This window comes from Gopherus evgoodei, chromosome 4, assembly GCF_007399415.2.
Source record: "Gopherus evgoodei ecotype Sinaloan lineage chromosome 4, rGopEvg1_v1.p, whole genome shotgun sequence".
Lineage (NCBI taxonomy): Eukaryota > Metazoa > Chordata > Testudines > Testudinidae > Gopherus > Gopherus evgoodei.
The window spans coordinates 63,317,889-63,339,981 of NC_044325.1; the positions used below are offsets into that span (position 1 = coordinate 63,317,889).

The 22,093-nt window shown below is 41.2% G+C and overlaps 2 protein-coding genes across 7 annotated transcripts; one reads left to right on the plus strand and one right to left on the minus strand.

Annotated features, from left to right (window-relative positions):
• Positions 1-2,497: 2,497 nt before the first annotated feature.
• On the minus strand, positions 2,498-7,439 carry CCDC32 (coiled-coil domain containing 32). 4 transcript variants are annotated; one of them, XM_030559481.1, is made up of 4 exons: positions 7,353-7,439; positions 6,169-6,424; positions 4,729-4,885; positions 2,498-3,742 (listed from the first exon to the last, which is right to left on the minus strand). In XM_030559481.1, the coding sequence occupies exons 2-4, from the start codon at positions 6,410-6,412 to the stop codon at positions 3,604-3,606; spliced, it is 540 nt and encodes a 179-aa protein (XP_030415341.1). In that variant the 5' UTR covers positions 6,413-6,424; positions 7,353-7,439; the 3' UTR covers positions 2,498-3,603. The 4 variants fall into 4 exon arrangements, with proteins under 4 accessions (XP_030415341.1, XP_030415339.1, XP_030415338.1 ...); XM_030559479.1 differs by having other exon boundaries at positions 7,325-7,411; XM_030559478.1 differs by having other exon boundaries at positions 7,296-7,375.
• Positions 7,440-7,522: 83 nt separating this feature from the next.
• On the plus strand, positions 7,523-21,499 carry LOC115650084 (protein-L-isoaspartate(D-aspartate) O-methyltransferase-like). 3 transcript variants are annotated; one of them, XM_030559475.1, is made up of 9 exons: positions 7,523-7,700; positions 13,761-13,908; positions 14,857-14,961; positions 17,711-17,742; positions 18,285-18,389; positions 19,340-19,460; positions 20,235-20,320; positions 20,535-20,704; positions 21,026-21,499. In XM_030559475.1, exons 2-9 carry the CDS (start codon positions 13,791-13,793, stop codon positions 21,036-21,038), a joined length of 750 nt encoding a protein of 249 aa, XP_030415335.1. In that variant the 5' UTR covers positions 7,523-7,700; positions 13,761-13,790; the 3' UTR covers positions 21,039-21,499. The 3 variants fall into 3 exon arrangements, with proteins under 3 accessions (XP_030415335.1, XP_030415334.1, XP_030415336.1); XM_030559474.1 differs by having other exon boundaries at positions 7,524-7,637; XM_030559476.1 differs by lacking the exon at positions 7,523-7,700 and adding an exon at positions 7,906-7,928.
• The last annotated feature ends 594 nt before the right edge of the window (positions 21,500-22,093 follow it).

Consider the following 22,093-nt stretch of genomic DNA (forward strand, 5'->3'; position numbering starts at 1 on the left):
ATAGAATTGAATGGAACTATTTACAGATTACAATAGCCCACTTCCCCTTTCAGTTGTCTGTCTATGAGATACCAAGATTGGCTCACAAGGCCATAGGACTACGCGTCCATAGTTCAGTGTGTAATCTACTACCTACACCTTACTAATGTACATTGTTCAGTGCAGTGACATCCAGTGGGGATGTCATGTGACTGGTGACATATCAGTGTAAACAGGAAGAGCTCAGTTGCTAATGATGTAGTCAGAATATTCCTTTTCCTTGGAAAAACAGGAGTACTTGTGACACCTCAGAGACTAACATTTATTTCAGCATGAGCTTTCGTGAGCTACAGCTCACTTCTTTGGATGCATAGAATGGAACACACAGACAAGAGATATTTATACATACAGAGAACAGGAAAAGATGGAAGCATGCATACCAACAGGAAGAGTCTAATCAATTGAGATGAGCTATCATCAGGAGAAAAAAAACTTTTTGAAGTGATAATTAAGATGACCCATAGAAGGTGCAACACCTTTTTAAAATGGAAAAGTCAAAAACCAAAATTGCTTGCTCTAAACTTCCCCCTCTGAACAAACAGAAGAGCCAATTCATATATTTAGCTTCATTTTATTATACGTAAAATGTAACTCAAAAACTGGTTTATTTTTGCATGAAATTACCTCAGTTACTCATTCTGTAGGTTCAAATACTTAAATTTTGTTGAAACTTCAACTTAGGTTGAGACTTTCTGATTCCAGGTGTATAATCTCTTTACTAGCAGCTTTAAAGGGAAACTACAGTGTAGTATAAAATATCCTAACCTCAATCTGATTACAAAGAGGAGGAAATCATTAACACGTCCTTGTGAACTGTATCAAATAGAAAGTCACCCTCATTACAGTCTGACAACATAGTTTCAGCTACAGAATAGAAACTCAGTATCAATGTATAATAAAGCAAGAGATTTTCAAATGTACACTTACACCTCTACCTCGATATAACGCTGTCCTCGGGAGCCAAAAAATCTTACCGTGTTATAGGTGAAACCGTGTTATATCGAACTTGCTTTGATCGGCTGGAGTGCGCAGCCCCATCCCCCACGGAGCACTGCTTTACCACATTATATCTGAATTCATGTTATATCGGGTCATGTTATATCAAGGTAGAAGGTGTACTTTTCTATTTTTAAACAGCATTTTAAATTTGTGGGAGTTAAATAGTGGAAATTTAATTTAAAAAACACATCTTGTACATCTCCTGTCCTTAATAATTCAGCACCATCTCAACACTATGAATTACTGTGATTGACATGACTGGTACAGCTTAGTAAGTCTGAATTTGCTAGGAGATTCTGGGATCAGGGTTCCCTTAGCATCAGACAGATGGTATGGAAAGTTACTGAGTGAGAGTGCTGAACTTGCATTTGGATGCTGACACAACTATGTACTTTGAATGTTTAACTGGGGCTCTGTGTATTTGTGCTGATCTGGAAGAACTGTCATGGTCAGTCAATGGTCAGACCACCTAGAAAACGCAGAAAACATATAGATGGTAGACTTGGTGCTAACTGACTTGGGTCAACTGACTCCTTAGAACAGCACAACAAAGAGCTGAGGCGAATGATTGATGAAAAGGTAAATGTTAGTTGGCCTTCAGTCTGGCCCTGTAGTCCCATCCAAAAATATTAAGCAGAAAAAAAAAGTTATGAAATGCCAACACGGCATATTTGGGGGACATGTGACTCCTTGGAGATAAGTGTAAGTACTGGGGAATAATCACACATGCCACTGCCTCCCCAACTAATATTCAAGGAGGTTTGTGATGCTGTTGGACTTCCACTATAGCCAATACCCTACTGTGAGGGACTTTAAGAGACTTTTGAACCATAGGCTTTCAGGGTAGCCAACACCCTGAGCCAGGGACATTTGACAGATCAAGTGCTTGAGAAGAAAAGGAAAAGAAGTCTCCATCTAGAACTGGTAGCTATACCTGCTTTATTTGCCAAGCAGGATAATGCGTAGGGCCAACACAGTTACTAAGAGTTTATGCTTGAGAAATTGAGGCTTATTAGGAAGAAGCGGTGTATAACCTTTTTGCTGCTTGTCTGATTCTTTCAAATAAGTAGTTTTGCAGTGAAGGAGACTTAAGTCTGGGTTTTCACTGGCACTAATACTGTAAATTCTTCCCAGCTGTTGGCCAATAAAAGACTCAGCTCTATATGTTCAAACAACGAGCTGTATTTCCCATGTCTACATGGGGAAGTTTACTGACATAACAATACTGGTATAGTTCTGTACCGGTATGTATATAGTTATACTGGTATAATTTCCCGCGTGGACACTTATTCTGTAATAAAAGTGTTCATGCAGGGACTTATACTGGCATAACTATAATGATATAGTTCTGCAGGTAAATTTCCCCATTTAGACTGGTCCCAAGTCATCCTGTTGGACTTCGTGCTCAGAAGTAGCAGTAAAACCACCACTCAATTATGGAGACATGGAAGCAGTGGTAGGTATTTCAAGAAGCTGGTTTGTAAGTGCATTTCACAGATCCATATTTGCTACAGAACATCTACATCGGTATAAAGTATTAGAACTAATCACTACAGTGATTAGTGATTTAGCAGAAGGTGTAAGCCATTGCTCTCTATTGCCTTATGCTGTTGATATCATATAAGAAACTGCAGCTACTATATAATAATTATAAGAGTCAGTCTCATACAAAGGTCAGGATTACCGACCGTCTGAGTAATGATAGGAGACAATTTGCTGCAGATAAAACAGATCAGGTATCTATACAAACAGGCTTAATGTAAGACTCAAAGAATTATTTTACATGAAAACAATCCATTGAGCAGTTGTCACTTCCACTGATTTAGATTCTAACCTGCCCCTCTCGGGGAGGGAAACAAATCAAACAGAAGAAAAAAAGTAGAGGAACACTTCTTTTCAAACAAGACTGTCTGAAGGTCCAATAAATGTGATATTCCAGGCTGGTACATTATAAAGAGAAGAGTGTTAAACAGGCTTTGGTAATTGGCATTGGAGAGTACGGTGCCATTTAGTGTGCACCAAATCCAAACAGGGCAAATGTTTCTCATCTCTCCAGGATACAGTTTAGAGCCAACTCAAGCACAAATTGTGCAGTTTTACAGTTAACTTTACAGCAGAATTGTTGTAACAGATCAACGAGTAAAGCCTGTGAAGCTAGCAACAGGAAAGATATAGCCACAAAGAGAGGGTATAAGAAAGGAGGAATAAATGTCTGTCTTTTGAGTTATTAGCTGCGCTATTCTAGGATATCACCCTTTTTGACCAGCTTCTTTTTGTGAATTACAAACAACCTTTTTTTTTTTTTTTAAACTGGAATGATTGTTTTGCTACAAGATGGAAAACCATGTAGATAAAAACAAGATTTAAGTCCAGCATGCACAAAGTTGCAGGACACGTCACTCCTGTCGATTAAAAAAAAAAATGCAATTCTATCCTCTGGATGTCCATAGCTCTTCCCTTTGCTGACCAAAGATTGGCAATTCCTCACCCTGCCCTTTTATTACTGCCACTCAATGCAGCTCCATCAGTCCTTGGACAGCCGCTTCGCATGGGTTGGAGTGCATTTCATTGTTCTGCTGCTGGAGACTCTTCCCCAGTTTCTTGCTTCTCTATATGGGACTCTGGGGGAATCAGGTACTGTACCTCTTCAGTACTGATTGCCACTTTATCAGGCTGCAGCCACCGCTTTAAATGTTCCAGGGTGCTGAGGGAAAGCAGAAGTAAGACGTTAAATATAAGGTAGCAGTAAAAGCCAGTACTGAATTATAAACACTGTGCTCAAGAAGATGACTGTTTGGTTCCTGACATCCCCAAATGATGTTTTAATGGCATCTGTAACACAAGTCAGGACATTGTCTCTAAGGGACTGCAGTTCAAAGTACAGGAAACAGCATCTTTCATGAGACAGAAATAGGACCATTGTTCTATAAGCCTGAACAATTTCTGTTTCCTTTATCTGACCTACCTAATGAGGATGCTAATATTTAGCACTTATATAAAACTTTTATTTTCAAGGAAGAGAGCTTACAAGAGCACTACAGGCTAAGCACAGAAACAGGAGCCAGGAACTCAAGAGTTCTAATCTGAGCTCTGACACCAACTCCTGCCTGGTCCTGATCTTGCAAAAAGCTCCTCACAGGTCTCTCTCTTGCTGGAGCAGGTGTGGACTTCAGTGGGACTCTGCGTGGATTCAGGAGCTGGTTTGCATAGAGATTCTCACTCTAGGCTTAGGCCTAAATTTTTAGATATTTCCCAACTGAGACATATTCAGCCATATTTTCAGCAAGCCTGAGCACCAACCATTCTAAATAAAGCAATTGAAGCCAAAGCACCTATGAAAAGCAAGTCCAACGTGTGTCAAGTTGGACACTCCAAAATGGAGGCACCCAAAATTAGCGGACTTTTCAAAATTCAGGCCTTAACCTCTTTGCCACACAGTCATCCTATGTACAAGATGGAGATAGGACTACTTTCCTGTCCTGCTGAAATGCTGTAGTAATATCAGTGACTTGCTCAGAAGAGGCCAAGTGTTAAGTATCAATATTACTGTAATGCTATAATTCCCACACACACTTCACTAGAAATCTCCAACAATTTTACTTTTTAAAAAAAAAAACCAAAGCTTTGCTTTATTTGCTAATAGTAATCACTGAATCAGTCTGACTGCCCTTTCCTCATCATGCTTGTTACCTCTCTTCAGATTCATGTCCCTCCACATAAAATTCAGATTCAAACTTTTCCTGCAGGAACCTATCCCAGCATTCCTTCTTTGCTTGGGCCAGAGTTTGCAGCATATCCTTGGAGGTCACTTCCTGAGACAAACCCTTAATTCTCATCAGTCTTCTCTCTGGGCAGGGGTGCGGAGAGAAAAAAAATTTATTTGAAGAGAAAGAAGAACAGGTGGTTATAGCAAGAGAGCTTAAATCCAAAGGATTAGATTAACTCTGCATAATTAAATGATATTTACAATTTAACCATTTTACTACTACTTGAAATCTTGATGAGTGCATTCTTTTGTTTAAAGCAATAGGGTTGTCTTTTTTAAAAATTATTGTGGATTTCTTCTTTATCTGGCTCATGTATTAACTTATGCTCACTGTAGTTTTAATAGAACACAGTGTCATAGGAAGGAGTCAAATTGGGCCAGCTTGTGGTGGCATAACAGGCCAGCATTTTTTTTTTGGAGGCTGTCATCTTGTGCTTCAGATTCTAAGTTGTCATTTTAAGGCACAAGTCTCTAGCCCTTTTGGTTGCAAAGACTGTGAAACCTTGCAACTCAGTACACAGGCTGAAACAATAGCTGTAAGGTATAAAGTACTCCTATTAGTTGCAACAGGGTACTGACTCCCAAGCCTAGTCATAAGAATTTAAGTGCCAACATTAACTGTTAAACAGCTGATCAAAGCACAAGAGAAGAACTGATGTCAGGACACATACAGTGTGCAGGAAAGAAGAGGGATGATCACATTATGAAGATCTGCACTATTCCTGTGAGTGACTTCTTTTTTTGATCTCTTTAGTGTGCAGGACTTAGGAAAGTACCACTCATATTTGTTTTGAGTTCTTCTCCCCCAAGCTGGACAGTGGTCACGGATCAATAGTAAACTGCATTTCTCTCCATAAGCACACAACATATTTGATAGAATGATTAGAAGTGTCTCAAAAGGTTTCACAAAGCAACAAATTAGATACAGGTAATACAGACAGAGTCATTATGAGTTCAGAACATATTCCCTATTCATAGTTAAATGGAGTGGAAACTATTTCCTTTAGAGGAGGAACAGTGGTTAACTCTGAATTATTTTTGAAAGATGGTGTGGGATCTTTAATTCACTTATAGAAATACCCAGAAACGTGCAGAAAGGGCCTCAGTTTTAACAGCCCAGCTGAAGCTTAACTAAGTTAATTTTGCAGCTCCTCAGATTGCCAGTACGTCAGTGCACCATCAACCTTAGGTACAAGTCAAATCCTCATGTGGAGCTTGAGTCCAGAGCCTTTTAATTCAGAAGGATGAGTATCATCCCCTCAGTTACAATTACACTAACAGAGATACAGAAGCCATCGCCATTCTCTAAACTTACTTTCTGACTGAAGCAAACTCAGAAACTGGAATTACCATCATATACTTACCTAGTGATGCTAAATATATCTCTGAATCTTTCAGAGGTGCCCAGGGTTTCAGATTTGCTTCGAAAGAACCAGCTGGTTCTTCATCCTGACTTTCTCCATTGATGTAAGAATCTGTGAAGGAATCTGTAAAAGCATCACTAAAGTCATCTTTCTGGTCTGGGTCTGGCAGACATGAACAGATTTCAGCCCAGAGGTCCTGGCTTGACCTAGTCACTACAGAGTCAACATTCTCAATCATTTTCATTATGCAGAATTCCTGAAAAAAATACATACGATGAATTGTAAGCAACAACTGTAAAACAATGTTTACTTCTACACATGATTCTTTCCCTACCCTTAAGTCTAAATAAAGGGAAAGCTTCTAGATTTTTAGAACGTGATTTTCTGAAAGGAGCTAAGTCTAGTTTCTCACTTTCCATAAAGGGAAATTTGTACTAATAGATTGTATTTGTATACTGCAAATTGCAATTGTGATCTATTACTGTATGAGTCATAATAGAGTGATTCAGAAAAGCTTGCACCTCAGTCAATTTAAAATAATGTCCAGTTTACACTATCTTTTGTAAAGAGCCACCCTGATTTTGATGGGTCCATCCTGTGACTTACAGGCCATTCACCTAAGCCTGAAATTTTCAAACCAAACACTACTTCATAAGGCAGCAATTCTCCCGCAGTGAACACAGTCCAAGGTTTGACAGAGCCTATTCACATGGGCAAAAAAGGCATGATTACAAAAACCTTGTTGCTCAGGTTATGTAAATCCCCAAAAGACAAGTGTGGTTGAGCTCCCGGTCCCATTTTATGCACATGCCCATTCAGGGAGACGCTAGGGCTGGGGGGAGGCTGCCCATCTTCCATGCAGGACACAATCTTTGCCTCGGGGGGCATAGGCCAGGCATGAAAATAAAGGCTCAAAATCTCAGCAGGGTCAAGTCCAAAGGATAGTGGCGATGCCAATGGCCTCATCACGGAGGCCCTTCAGCCTCGGGGGAGCTGCTACCGCCTCTTTGGGGAACAACCTCCCAGACCTTTCCCCTGCTGAAGCCAGAGGTGCGCTGACGGCCCCTCCCCCGGCACAGAGGCAGCAGCGACACCTCGGTACCGACAGAGCCCAAGAACCCACCTACTTGAGTCCCTCACTGCTGCCCTCTCTTACCTCCAGGGTAGGACGAATGGGGACGTACGGAGATTTCACTGACGTCTAGCCTGACCAATCAGCGAATGGAAGGGCAGCAACGCAGTGCCAGCCATTGGCTACAGGAAAATGCCAATTATTCTTCCTCCTGGAGAGAGGGGGGCGGGGAATGCAACGCGATGCTTGGCGTGACCCCATCTTGAAACCAGGCGGAAGTTGTCCTCATAATAAACGGAGGGCGGAGGGCAGTCGTCGTTATTCCCAGTAGAGAGGGGCGTGAAAGTGGGGCTGTGCGGTATGAGGACTCGGAGGAGGCCCTAGTGCGCCTGCGCAGGTGAGGCTGATGCTCCCCCTGACCCACTCCACTTCCGCAGGGGCAGCGCGGGGTCCTAGTCAGGTGCGCTAGGGAAGGACGTAGCGTTGCCTGTGCCCCCGCCGGCCCTGTGGGCACCGGAGTGGGATCTGCGTTCTCGGCCTGGTGGGCGGGGCTGGGCCCCTCCGCTGCCAACTGCCTGCCTCGATCCGCGCCCGGTGGCGCCCCTCAGCCTCCTTCGCCCAGCGCTGGGGCGCCCAGCCAGCCCGGGGCGAGGGCTGCCTGCGCTGGCCGGTTCCCTTGGGATCGAGGGTTTGTTTCTTTTGCCTTCGATTTTAACTCGCTGGTACTTGAGTCAGAGGCTTAATTTTACAAACCCTGGTTAGTCGGTGAGTGCTGAGCGCACCGCCCGGGACTCGCCCCTCCTGGGTGCAAGCGCGGAGGGAGGGAGGCGGGAAGAGAGCTGGAAACTGTCCAGCCCTGTCTGGGCCTTGCCTGTTCCCTTGGCCACTGGGAGACACGTGTTATTTCCCAACGGGATGTTTTTATACTCGAGTGATGTGTTGCTTTGCACTTCGCTGCACGTGGTAAAGGTGGTGGGTGGACCAAAACTCTTCAGACAAGTCAAGGGGCAGGAGCTTTAACACAGCAGAGAGCAGCATTTACAGCTTAATTTGGTATTTGAATAGTGAATTTTTAAAAGGTCCTTGTATAGATAACTTTTACACTAGAACCTCAGACTTAAACACCTTGGGAATGGAGGTTGTTCATAACGCTGAAATGTTTGGAACTCTGGACAAACCATTATGGTTATTCTTTCAAAAGTTTACAACTGATATTGACTTAATACAGCTTTGAAACTTCAGTAGCTAGAAAAAAATGCTGCTTTCTCTTTACTTTTAGTAGTTTATGTTTAACACAGTACTGTGCTTTATTTGCTTTTGTAAATCTCTGCTGGTGTCTGATTGTGTACCTCCAGTTCCAAATGAGGTGTGTTGATGACTAGTCCGTTCATAACTCTGGTATTCCTAACACTAAGCTTCTCCTGTAATAACTTGCAACTGAACATGCTCTGATTCTTATATGCATAAACTGATTGTGTAATTAAGCAATCTATAGTTAGGTAGAGAACACTGTAGGTCAAGAGTAGGCAACCTATGGCACGCGTGAGCTGATTTTTCACTGGCACTCACACTGCCTGGGTCCTGGCCACTGGTCCAGGGGGCTGTGCATTTTAATTTAATTTTAAATGAAGCTTATTAAACATTTTAAAAACCTTATTTACTTTACATACAACAACAGTTTAGTTATATATTATAGACTTAGAGAGAGAGAGACCTTCTAAAAATGTTAAAATGTATTATTGGCACGCAAAACCTTAAATCTGAGTGACTAAATGAAGACTTAGCACACTGCTTCTGAAAGGTTGCCGACCCCTGCTGTAGGTAATAGTCAGCAATATTCTCTGGGGGACTCTTCTGGCAAATTAGTACGTTACATATTAGCTTGAATCCCTGCTGTTGCTTTCAGTTATCCCATTCCAATGTTGCCATGTGTTCTCCAGGTGCACCATTTAAAACTAACAAACTTTTGATTAATATTAAAGAGAGTATTTTTAATTATTTTAAGTTCTGTAAAGAGATGTAAAAAAGGTTTTTATCACTTAAGTATGGTGTAGTTTGCCACACATGCACCCTTGCCTTAAGGTTTTCTCCTTTAGGAGAATTACCACAGTCTATTAAATTCTCAACTCCACAATGCAACAGCATGTATAGTTATGCAAGTTAAAATAAGTGAGGTAATGAAATAGTTTGTGATCTGAAGATTCATTGCTTGTAGAGGTATAGACAGCATTTCCTCCCCTACCACTAATGCATAGCATTGCACAATTGATTGGGGGTGCATTTAAGGGATCTTGTCTTGAAGAAACCAGTTTTGGCCTTTGCTGGTGGTCAGATACCACCAGATCAGATGGAGTCAGTGGTCGGATCTTATTCCTATCTGGGGAATGGTTGCTTTTTCACATTGACTTCAAATATAATTGTACTGAGAGTGAATCCTTAATTCTGATGTACATGTCACAGTGGAACTTCCCTCAGCCTTCTCCCATCTGATTATCTTTAACATCTTTTTTTAAACCATCTTTTTAAAATCTCTCAGCTGAACAAATGCTAGTCAACTCTAATATTGCAAGTAAAGTTTTAAAACTGAAAATAAATAATCCACCTCCCCCTTGTAATATTAACCAACATCACATTTAAACCATTTCAGTGCTGTGTTCTGCACCACAGAGGTCTGAATTTTAATGCTTTAACATATATTTGGTGATTAGTTTCACTATTATTCAGTATTCAGCTCTTCTTGCTTATGGAGCTTTCTCATAATTGACAAATTAGTGTGATTTCCAGTTGAAAGGCTTTTGCATATGTGATTTCTGCAGAACCAGTAAAATCTTTATGGCAAAAGGAACAACTGAAAATATTAATAATCTCTAGACGTCCTGTATGGGTGTCAATATTCTTTCATTATAATGAGTTTCAGGCAGAGGTAACCTGGAGTTACATAGATATAATAAGTGACAAAAGTAAATCTTTCTTTTACTTGCCTGTGATAAATCCTGTAAAACCTAGAGCTAGGTTGTAAGATTTTGTTTAAAACAACTCATGATCTTGTGTGAGGCTATTCTTGCTGTAGGGGGGGAAAAGTGGACTTTGAAGGGTTTGATGTTCTGGGAGGGAGCTTGACTCTAAAGATGTCCTTGGATGAAAGGCTATAGATGTGCAAAATATCCTCTTCCAATAGCCATGACCCTGGAGTTCTGGGTCACCCTTCTGCCACTCATGGTGTATAATGGTCTTTCTTTGAGGTGAGAAGGGAATTCCTCACTCTCATTTTTTTAGAGGAAGGTGTCCTTGAAGACTAAACTTGTTTCTGGGTGGGCAATAAAGTAATATGTCAAGGAATGTGTAGTGGACATGGAGAATTTGTTACTAGCTCAACACTATTTGTAACTTTCATTTTTAACAGGATCCTGCAGTGAGCCCTTGTGGGGGTGGGGGCAAATTGGGCATTTCCATTGCCTTTCCCAGCATTCTGGGTCAGACCAAGGTAGAAAGCCATGTTTTAGCTTTCTCTTTGCTTTTTCCATCTCTTACTTGACTGCCTGTCACTTCCTTTTCATCATTAAGTTTGCATATGTAAATCACATTGGTCATGAAAGTAACTATAGTTGAGTAATTATAGAGACCCTATGGTTTAATTCAGGTTTCCTTTTTGCTTTGAGGGCAGGGGATGGGAATGACTAACGGGTACAGAAGACTGTATGTAACTGTGATTGAGAAGTACAGGGATGTAAAGGTTATTCCCCCTGTTATAACCTTATTCCCAGATCTGGACCTTAGCGTCCAAAATATGGGGGTTAGGATGAAAACCTCCAAGCTTAGTTACCAGCTTGGACCTGGTACCTGCTGCCACCACCCAAAAAATTAGAGTGTTTTGGGGCACTCTGGTCCCCCTGAAAAACCTTCCCTGGGGACCCCAAGACCCAAATCCCTTGAGTCTCACAACAAAGGGAAATAATCCTATTTCCCTTCCCCCCTCCAGGTGCTCCTGGAGAGATGCACAGACACAAGCTCTGTGAAACTACACAGAGTGATTCCCCCTCTCCGTTCCCCAGTCCTGGGAACAAAAAGGACTTTCCTATTCACCCAGAGGAAATGCAAAATCAGGCTAGCCAATTCAACACACACAGACCTCCCCTGATTTCTTCCTCCCACCAATTCCCTGGTGAGTACAGACTCAATTTTCCTGAAGTAAAGAAAAACTCCAACAGGTCTTAAAAGAAAGCTTTATATAAAAAGAAAGAAAAAATACAAATGTTCTCTCTGTATTAAGATGATACAACACAGGGTCAATTGCTTAAAAGAATATTGAATAAACAGCCTTATTCAAAAAGAATACAAATCAAAGCACTTCAGCACTTATATTCATGCAAATACCAAAGAAAAGAAACCATAGAACTTACTATCTGATCTCTTTGTCCTTACACTTAGAAACAGAAGACTAGAAGATAGAACTACTTCTCCAAAGCTCAGAGGAAACAGGCAGACAGACAAAAGACTCAGAGACACACTTCCCTCCACCCAAGGTTAAAAAAATCCGGTTTCCTGATTGGTTCTCTGGTCAGGTGTTTCAGGTGAAAGAGACATTAACCCTTAGCTATCTGTTTATGACACCCCCATATTAAATGTACAGATAGTAGAAGGTTCAGAGATATGAAAATCTACCCTTCCAGAAACTCCACATCTACCTAGTAGCCACCTGTAATGTAAAATTTGGACTCTCAAGAATGCCATCTTTAATGTCTTCCATCAATCCACACACCAATAGCATTAGATCCGCTTAAACTAAAAGCTAGGCAACTGATATTCTGCAAACTGTTGTGGCGTGTGGGAGAAAAAAATCAAAATCAGGATGATGTGGCGGTATTTTAGTGAAAATAGATGTTTGAGCTCCAATACCCTGGTCAAACTCCTTTTGTATCTAGCTTATGTCTTTTCTCTTAGGTTCCCTCTGCAGCTTGGGTTGGATTCATTCTTTACTTCATGTCCTAAAGTGGTGTGTGCCTGTGACATTACACAGGAAACAATCCAGACTGTTGAACAGCTGTCTCCCCTCAATTCTCCAGCCTGAGGTGTCTTTTATACTGCTCTGCTGTAAAAGCAACCGCTCCTGGTCTGCCCACACATATATTCCCAGCTATATTATATGAGTGCTATGGCCAGTTACTCTTGAATTACACTGCAGAGCAACACCAGCAAATTCCCAGTCCCAGACTTTCCCCAAGCATACTGATTTAGATAAAACAAGTTTATTAACTACACAAAGACTAAGTGACTGCAAGTAATGCATAAAAGTAGTAATTGTATACAAATAAAATTATTATCCAATTATGACAAAATTTAGCATAGTCTTGGAAAAAGGAATGAACATAAGGGTATACACTGTCACAGTGGCAGTGCTGTATATTGTTACACAGGATGATAGAGTAGTTCTACTCTAAAAGGTTACTGAAATAACACTGGTTTTTTTGTTTGTCTTGATTACTTCTGCATCAAATGTGCTTAACTTACAGGTAAGAGTCTCTTCCAACACCCAGTTCTGTAAACTGAGCCTAGGCTCTGACAATCAATCTGAGTTTTTTCCATCTTGCACATCATCACTAGCAAAAATAGCTCTGCAGGCCAAAATAAGCCCAGTGACATCTGTGGCCTACATTGAAGGGGAAGGGATTGCACAAGCACTGCTACCTCACAGGCAGCATTACAGCAGAATCTGAAGACAGTAGAACTGCACTCATATCACCAGCTGGAAGTTAGGAAAAAAATTCTAGTGCTTACCATGGAACAGGAACTTCAGCTCACTCTCTCATAGCTGTGTTGGCTTTGAGGGGCTAAAAGGATTACAGGCTCAGAAAAACTTATGTACTGACTCTAATGATAAAAAAAATACAATAAAACTGACCACATATTCACAAGGAGTAAGGGCTTATGTGAGTCCAGAGGCATCTTCATATCTTCGGAATGGGTGTCTTCAAAAACAGTTCAGTGTTGGTCATAACACTGAGAAGTGCAGAAAAGTGGTAACTGGATACAGAACCTTCTGTTTCTATACTGCTAGTTAGAATCCAGCCCAGGTTAGTGATGACAGAAAGCTGTTGCCATGTATGTTTGGGCATCTGATTCTATATTCCTTGGGAATAAGTGTCCACATCATATGAACCATCATAAGTTAGCCAACTGACAACTCTTCTGAAACTAAAGTACCCTTTTATGCATGGAGGTGCTTTCTCTAGGTCCACGTTAAGACATATTGGCAGAGCAGTATGAAGAATTCTTGCATTGCAGCGATCTGTTCTCTGTATATTGTTTGGTGAGAGGTATTGATTCTTCAGGGTTGGTAATCAGGCACATCATGTAACATAAATTATTTAATGGCTGTAGGATGTGTATATCATTTTAATCTTGGCCATTTGTGATTTGGGAAAGATTTGAGTTTTGCTGGGTGTTATCCGAGCTTGTTTTAAAGTCTCTTTCTCTCTCTTTCTCCCCCCCCTCCCTTCTCCTCCCATGACTGGCATGCAAGGTCTGGGAGGCCGCTGTGCATTTCTGAGAGATGAGCCGTGTGTTGCAGTGTGCTATATTTACTGTGCTCATGGGACTGTTGCTCACAAGAACCATGGCCTGGACTTCAAGTGGGAAAACACATGCTGAGCTACTCAACAATCTTTACAGTGAGTACCGCCAGCAGCCTCTCTTCAGAGCTCACACTTAAAGCTGACGATGAAACTTCACAGCACTTTAACAGTTGTAGGTTTGATTTTCATGTTTGACTGAGTGAGATTGTAATCCATCATTCTAAAATGTCCTGCAATAGTCTTGGCACTTATCTTCACCCACTTCAGAATCTTGATGTCACAGCCTGAAACTGTTCAGTTCTAATCCTAAACAGGATACGATGCTAGGAAAACTAGCCCAAAGTCTCTCGTGTGTCTAATTTGAGAATATGCAAAACACCTTTTGTATGATTCTGTAGACAATTACATAGAGCATAGAGAGATTGAAGCTGATGTAACTGACTGTAAAAGTCAGTACTCTATGCAGTTAACTCCAATGGGCTGTCTTGAGACTAGAATAGTTATTCTCACTCCGTTTTGGACAAATGATTTGGGTTGTAACTGTAATAGCTTTGAATTCCCCTGTTGTTAGAGCAACACAGTTGTTCTCTCAGCAGGAGTTACTGCAGGGAAATTAGAAATGAAGGAACTATGAACTTCTCTGCATTCTCCTTAACTACATAATTTTACATCCTGCCAAGGTGCCTTAAATATGACCTGAAGAAACCACATATGGGGGTAACAGTGTAAATAAATCTGTCCATTTAGTCCTTTGCCTTTTTGCTGAGACTGCCAAGTGTGGTGTTTAGTAATGCAGGCACCTACCTGCCTGCTAGGAACTGACCTGAGATTGTCAATTCATATGCTTCAGGGCATCAAACTGCTATTGGAAGGTAGCTACTTTTACTCACTATTAACCTAGGATAGATCTGAACCACAAACCTGGAGGCAAACAAGTAGCTCTATTGCCTGTCCCTCCCAAAGCCTTCACTGCCTCTGTCCAAACTTGAACATGTTACAGTACTAAATAACTGAAATCTTTCTCTCCATCCTTTTTTTTTTAAGAAAATGGAGTGATTAAATCTCAACGGGTCTTGGATGTGTTATTGGCCACAGATAGAGCCCACTACACCAAGTATTTCCCATACATGGATTCTCCTCAGTCAATAGGTAAGAAATTTGTAGCAGATTGACACTTTTATGGTATGTGTAATGGCTGCACTAATCTCAGTGATTGAACAGTGGAGGGAAGACACAGGGTGAGTTTGTAGGTCTTGGTTTACTATGCTAGCAATTCTTGCCTATATGGAATAGTGGCAAGAATGGGAAAGGGGAACAGTTCATGTGCACTCTTACTGCTGGCTCATCGAGAAGAGTATTTGCATGGGTCTACTCAAGGGTTTCTTTGGGAGAAATAGAAAAAGGATCTGCCATTTGGAGGCTGGGAATGCTCAGATGTGATCACGAGGCCACTGTATTTGAAGAACAAAACTCTTTATGAAGTGTTGTAAGAACAAATGGTATGAAGATTATCCCTGATCATTGGTAGACCATTGTTTCTTGACACAAGGTATGTCTACATTTAGGGGAGTGTATGGTGTACTGACACTGCATGTCCCACTGGCATGGATATAAATAGCAGTGTAGATAGTGAGACATGACTTGAGCAAGTAGAGAGACCAATATGCCTGAACCCTAAGCTATATACCTTACCAGCTCTCTACATGCCCAAGGGGTGCCTCCTACGTCTACATGGCTGTTTTTTAGCAGTGTAGTGTCCTGTTGCTGAAGCATTTCCCTGCTGTAGTGAGAGGCTCTGGCAGCTCCCCCACCCAAGCTTTTCATTGCTGCATGTAGCTACACACTATAGTGACAAGTGTGGATACAGGCTGCAGTGAAAACAGGCTGAAACTACATGTGTAATGAGTATATACTACACATTGCTGTAAGTGTAAACAAGACAACAGATAGTTCAAAAAGCCACTGGTGTGAATTTCAGAGGTGCAGTGCACCCACAAATCCAGTTGACTTCAGGAGGAGTTGTGTTGTGCATACTCAGTACCTCATTTGTGAGCCAGAAAAGAAGAAAACCTTAAAACATCTGTAGATTCAAAAATTAAATAGATAAATACAAACAGTATAAACTCAAAGGAGAAAATAGTAAACAGTATTTCTGTGTGCCCTGTGTAAAGTATTTGGTGCTGTCAGGAACTGGATTGTGATACTTAGCGCGAAAGCCTCCTTGAAATAACTTTTTCCTTCCACGTGCAAAGTCAGAAAATGGGATTGATTGATTGATTTTTGATTAAAAAGGATGGCTGGAAGATAAGAGCAAAAATCCTGACTCTGCAATATCATCCATGGCACCTATCACCTTGAATCATGAGGCATATTTTAATGGGGGGAGGGGATGTTAGGGGAAATAAAAATTTTGGGTTAGGCTGTAGAATTCTTTTATTTGAAGGATGAAGCCATTTTGTGACTTGCTCATTCATGAATGTCCACATTAACTGAATAATTTCCATGAAAATATTATGAATGCTACATGTAACTGAGATGACTGCAGCTAAACACTACGCTGGGGTGGCCAACCTGAGCCTGAGAAGGAGCCAGAATTTACCAATGTACATTGCCAGAGAGCCACAGTAATGTCAGCACCCCCTCCATCAGATCCCCCCGCCCCCTCACTCCCAGCACCTCCTGCCCACTAGTAGCCCCTCCTATCAGCACCTCCCTCACCATGCCTCCTGCCCACCACAATCAGCTGTTCCATGGCATGCAGGAGGCTTGGGGGGAGGGAGGGAAGGAGAAGTGAGGGCACGGCAGGCTCAGGGGAAGTGGCAAGAACCTTGGGGAAGGGGCGAAGTGGGGTCAGGACCTGGGGCAGAGCCAGGGATTCAGCAGTGAGCACCCCAGCATATTAAAAAGTTTGCTCCTGTAGCTCCAGCCTCCGAGTCAGCACCTATGCAAGGAGCCGCATATTAACTTCCGAAGAGCTGCATGCGGGTCTGGAACCACAGGTTGGCCACCCCAGCGCTGCCCCTATACTTTTTTGTTTTAGCTTTGCTCCATTCTATGAGACAGGTTTTTTTCCTAAGACACGAGGCATAGTAACCGTAGTGTACATTGATATTTCACTCATGCATGCTCAGCTCTTGCAACTTCGTCTAAATCAGCAGTTCCAATAAACAACTGAAGCTGAAATCTCTCACTGAGGTATCTCAACACAGACATCTAAATTTCCTCCACACACATGCATCTTTAGCACAGGCAGATACTGTTTGTAGCTTTTCTTCTTCCTCTCCTGAAATCTTGAGTGGGTGAACCTTGAATTATTATCCATTCTAAGACTTCTCCCTGCTGCCTCCACTACCATTCTATTGATTTCTCAGACAACTTATTTTCCCACACCAAGCACATTGAAATCTGTGATTTTTTTGGTCTTCTATTTTGAGCGTATCCACTTTGTGGCTTAATGCTAGACAATTTGTGGTATTATAGTACTTAACTATTTTTTGTGGCTATTATGCTCCCACGCACCCTCCTTACAAACAAACTCATAACAGGTCAATTCTGTGCTCGGAATTCTTATTGATTGGAGTGGCTGCAAAAGTGGGCTCTAAGCAACAGAAGAACTGTCTTGGTTGTGAATGAGCCTGAAAAGTTGTTGATTGGAATACTTAGGTGGTGACTGGAACAGTCAGGAGCTGAAATATTGCTCTTAGCTGCTTTGCTGTCATTAACACCCCCTAGAGGAGGTAGTTTAAGTCAGTACGTTGCCTCAGATAGGTGGGAGAACAGAAAAGGTTTGCAATATTGAAAGAAAAATAAAAACAGTTTAGAGGTGGTAATAGTAATTATACAGACATTGTCATAATTTCATATTACCTCTGTTTAACGGTCAGTGGTTTCTTTTCAGGATATAAGGCTACAATCAGTGCACCCCACATGGTAAGATAAACTTTCCATTCTATTCATAGACTTGGAGGTTAGCTTTAATTTAAAAGATGTAATAGCAAGTTGACATAGGTCTTATATGCATGAGCATTGGACACTGCCTTGTACCACATGTCATTTATTACTGGTGTCCTGTACAACTGTGTGAAATACTTAGTTTTAAGGAAGGACAGTCAACCTTGAAAAATCAGTTGTTAGCCTTATTAAGACAGAATTATTGTTTAAAGTGAAGTTTTCTATTTTTTCAAGAGATCCTCTTCCTTCACAAGCCAGATATTTTCTGCTACACATTCCACTAATGAAATCCATATTCCTAACAACTTTCAAAGGTGCTGTCATCAGAATGGTTTTACAAACTCAACATTGGGACATCACTGCAAAATGAGTCATGGGAAGGAAAAAGTTCCGTTTTAACACACAATATGCTTACACAATTAACACAATTCTGGCTGGAGAAACTGGGGGCATGAGAGAAATTATTATCTCTGTGTGAAAGTGTGCATCATAATATCATCTTGTTGGTGTTATCCCCATAGCATGCCCATGCTCTGGAGTTGCTGAAGGATCAGCTAGTGGAAGGAGCAAAGGCCCTGGATGTGGGATCAGGAAGTGGTTACCTCACAGCTTGCTTTGCTAGAATGGTGAGCAAAGTACAAGATTATTTGCTTCTTTGCTTGAGATAAATATGAAGAAAAGTAATCTGCTTCTTAAAGCAAGCCTGTTGTGGTTTTTCTCTCCAGATCAGCCTAAACAAGAGATAAATGTGATCCCTCCAGTCAGTTTGAATATAAACAGATGGTGTATCTGCCAACAGAAGTACGATCTAGTAGACAAATTAACCCAGTATACACTGAAAAGGGAGTGAATTAAGTGCCATATACAGAAACAGTCTCTTTCTTTCTTTCACTTGCTTTGTTGAACTTAAACATACTCTACATAAAATGAAAGGAATTTCTGAAAATACTCTTAGAGCACTAGAAGACTGCCCATGACACTCTCCTACCAGCGAAACAGTCACATTTTCAAAAAGAAATCATGACAAGGAAGGCTTTTGTTTCTTCTTCCCAATCTACCTTTAGAGGATGACTGCATCTTTCCTAATGAATGCTGATTAGGAATCCCCATAGACTGGGATAGTCATCTTTCAGGTAACATTATATATATTAACAAGAAGCAAGGGGGTTAAATTGCAGCAAGGGAGGTTTAGGATGGACATTAGGAAAAGCTTCCTAACTCTCGGAGTGGTTAAGCACTGGAATAAATTGCCTAGGGAGGTCGTGGAATCCTCATCACTAGAGATTTTTAAAGAGAAGGTTAGACTAACACCTGTCAGAAATGGTCTAAATAATACTTAGTCCTGCCATGAGTGCAGGGGACTGGACTAGATGACTTCCTGAGTTTCTTTCCAGTCCTATGATTCTATAAACAGGATTACCCATCATTAAAACTAACTTGATACAGAATTTGCACCTCTTATTCAGATATTTCCGCAAAACAGATAATTTCCTGGAAATTCTCTCTAATCCTTCTACTGCTACAGTAAAACACCTGTACAATGCACAATCTCTATATGCACATGTCTGTTTTTCAGGTGGGTCCCACAGGGAAGGCAGTAGGCATAGAACATATTGAAGAGCTGGTCCATGAATCCATCAGAAATGTCAGAGAAGATGACCCAACTCTACTCACTTCTGGCCGTCTGAAACTTCTGGGTGAGCTCGGTAGCCCATGACCTTATTGTTTCATTCCTGTACCTGAATGCATTGTAGCCTGGCAGTGCTTATCCCTTACTTATTTCTGCAGATCTGCCTCTCTCAGTGGTTGGCATAATTTTTCTTTTTTTTTTTTCGGTAGTACTCAAGTGCTTGTCACAGTATTATTAAGAAAGAAACTATATTTTTCTGTTGAATAATTTAATTTCAACAGGTAAGTCCAAATGAAAGGTTAGGTGGCTAATAACATTGACTGAAGCCATATATAATGTAGGCAGGTGCCATTCAATTGATCCATCTCCAAACAGCTCTGTCAATACAACTTTATCCTTATGGGTATGCAACAACTCTTTTATTTCAGTACTAAGCCCCTCTTAAGTAAAGACTGCTGTTAATATCAAATAACTGGGTTTGGTTTTTGACCATATCTCCATTGGAAACTACCAAACTCTACTTCTGTTGTGACCCATCAGATTTAAATGTTGGTCTCTGGAGTCCTGCATCTGCACTAACCTACTTTGTCATGCAGGGTCTGTCCCAGCTCTGGTGTCTCCTTCCTCTAATGGTGTTGCCTGTTTCCAAAACCTATCTTTAAAAATTAACTTTATAGAGCAGCCTGTCTTAGTAGGCTTCTTGTAGAAATCCAAATTGCCAACACAATTGACATACAAAAGCCTTCTTCACGTATCTTTCAAGTGAAAGGAAAGAGAGAAGGTTCTCTAGGTTGAGTTACCATATGAACAAGGATCTTCAATGCACATTCCCTCTCTGCAGTTGGCGATGGCAGGCAGGGATACCCTGAAGAAGCACCTTATGATGCTATCCATGTTGGAGCAGCAGCAGACACTGTACCAAAGGAGGTAAGAATTAACAGACATATCTGTCTGCATTCATTCCCTTGCACCTGTAGCTGTAACAAAACTGGAATAACTTCCTTTCTGTTCTGTGCGAAGCTGGCAACCCTGTAAATGCCTTTGGTGGACATAATAGACCTTATAATCTGCTTTACTTTTGTCACTTTCCTTGTTCAAACTGTTTCTGGTCCTTGTTGATATTGACTCCTCTGTTTGACAGTTGCTGAAAGAGTTGAAGCCAGGTGGCCGGTTGATCTTGCCAGTTGGGCCTGCAGGTGCAAACCAGGTTCTGATGCAGTATGACAAAACCAGTGATGGGCAAATCGTGGAAACGCAACTGATGGGCGTGATCTATGTTCCCCTGACAGATAAGGAGAAGCAGTGGCCTCGGTAAAAAATACATTTCCCTGATTGTAATTTTGTTTTTGTTCCCCTTGCCCTTGTCACTGGTAAGATATTGACAGAAGCACCTATCTCCAGAATCCGCTGACTGAAAGATGCAGCCAGGAAGATGAAGGGAAGGGGCATACATGCTCAGGCACAGCAAGAGAGCAGTGTGCATCTCCTCCTATTTTAGAGACTAAAGAATAATGGAGCATGCTAGCTTCCATCACAATCTGGCCTTTTGTTTTCATAAGTATTGTATTCAGATTGATTATCATTGTGAATTTATTCACAGCAGTAACACAGTTGCCTTTTTTCCACCCATAGGGATGAAGTCTGACAGAATATCCCTTACAAAATGATCTTGGAAAGCTCATGAATCAGTTCCTGAAGAAGCAACTATAGATGTGTATAGCTTTGCTTTATACATTTTTTTTTCTAACTTGGACACATCACAATGGCATTTTCTGCTTTTTAAAGAACTCAAGGAGGAGTTGGAGAAGAATATTTTTCCAGATCAGTCAGAACCCAGTTCCTAGGCTGTGGAGATCTTGTCTGATTTCTTCCTGGACTGAGTAAAACCAGATAAGCCCAGTTGTCCTCTTTGGTCAGCTCCACATACAATATCTATGTGAATGGAGAGTGTGCAATACTGTTACAGATTTGAGAATTCATGTGTATTATACTTGATTAAATGGTAGCACATTATATTCATGACTTGCTCATCTGATGCTTGAAGAAAAATTACAGTATATATTTGATCCGATTAATCTTCTAGATTAAACGTATTCTTTTCTCATCCCCTTTTTGGTGAGCTAGTTAATCAGCTGTATGAACACACTGTTCCCTGGGTGAAGCCAGGACTTGGTGTTAGCAATCATGCATGCTTACTCAGAATTAAGATACAGGCTCCTAAGGCTCTCTCTTAAATTAGGCCCTTCTTTTCAATAGAGGGGAAAAAATGGGTGGTATTTAAAATGAAAGAGAGGTCCCATATTTCATATGATGCTGATTAGCACCATTGTTGTGGCATCTTTTCTGAAATTGGATTGTATGTGTTCTAAAAGCTGGAATTCTTTTCTCCCTTCAAATTGGGCCCTGAATGTTGATCAAATTAATAGGGCTGAAATAAGGAAGCTCCCACTAGGGATATAAAAGGGTAAGAGGTAAGCATTAGGCTTACCATTAACCGATCTTTACCATTAACCCCCTGCACATCAGCCAGAGCAGCCCTGGCTGTGTCAGGTGCAGGGACCCTAGTATTGTCCGCCCCTACCCAAGGGCCTAGCTGAAGGGACCTCGGTTAAGATATAAATTTAATCATTTAACCAGTTAACTTCTAGAACAAAATTTACATCTCTAGCTCCCAGTAGCATTTTATACTGTACCATTATC

What these genes read in the sequence shown, in the direction of transcription:
- CCDC32 (XM_030559481.1), bottom strand. Translation starts at nt 6,412, where the DNA reads ATGAAAATGATTGAGAATGTTGACTCTGTAGTGACTAGGTCAAGCCAG. An exon ending in GATATATTTAGCATCACTAG is followed by an intron (nt 4,886 to 6,168) that starts GTAAGTATATGA and finishes ACCCCTGCCCAG; the next exon opens with AGAGAAGACTGATGAGAATT. An exon ending in GGACATGAATCTGAAGAGAG is followed by an intron (nt 3,743 to 4,728) that starts GTAACAAGCATG and finishes GCTTTCCCTCAG; the next exon opens with CACCCTGGAACATTTAAAGC.
- LOC115650084 (XM_030559475.1), top strand. Translation starts at nt 13,791, where the DNA reads ATGAGCCGTGTGTTGCAGTGTGCTATATTTACTGTGCTCATGGGACTG. An exon ending in GGATTCTCCTCAGTCAATAG is followed by an intron (nt 14,962 to 17,710) that starts GTAAGAAATTTG and finishes GTTTCTTTTCAG; the next exon opens with GATATAAGGCTACAATCAGT. An exon ending in CAGCTTGCTTTGCTAGAATG is followed by an intron (nt 18,390 to 19,339) that starts GTGAGCAAAGTA and finishes TCTGTTTTTCAG; the next exon opens with GTGGGTCCCACAGGGAAGGC.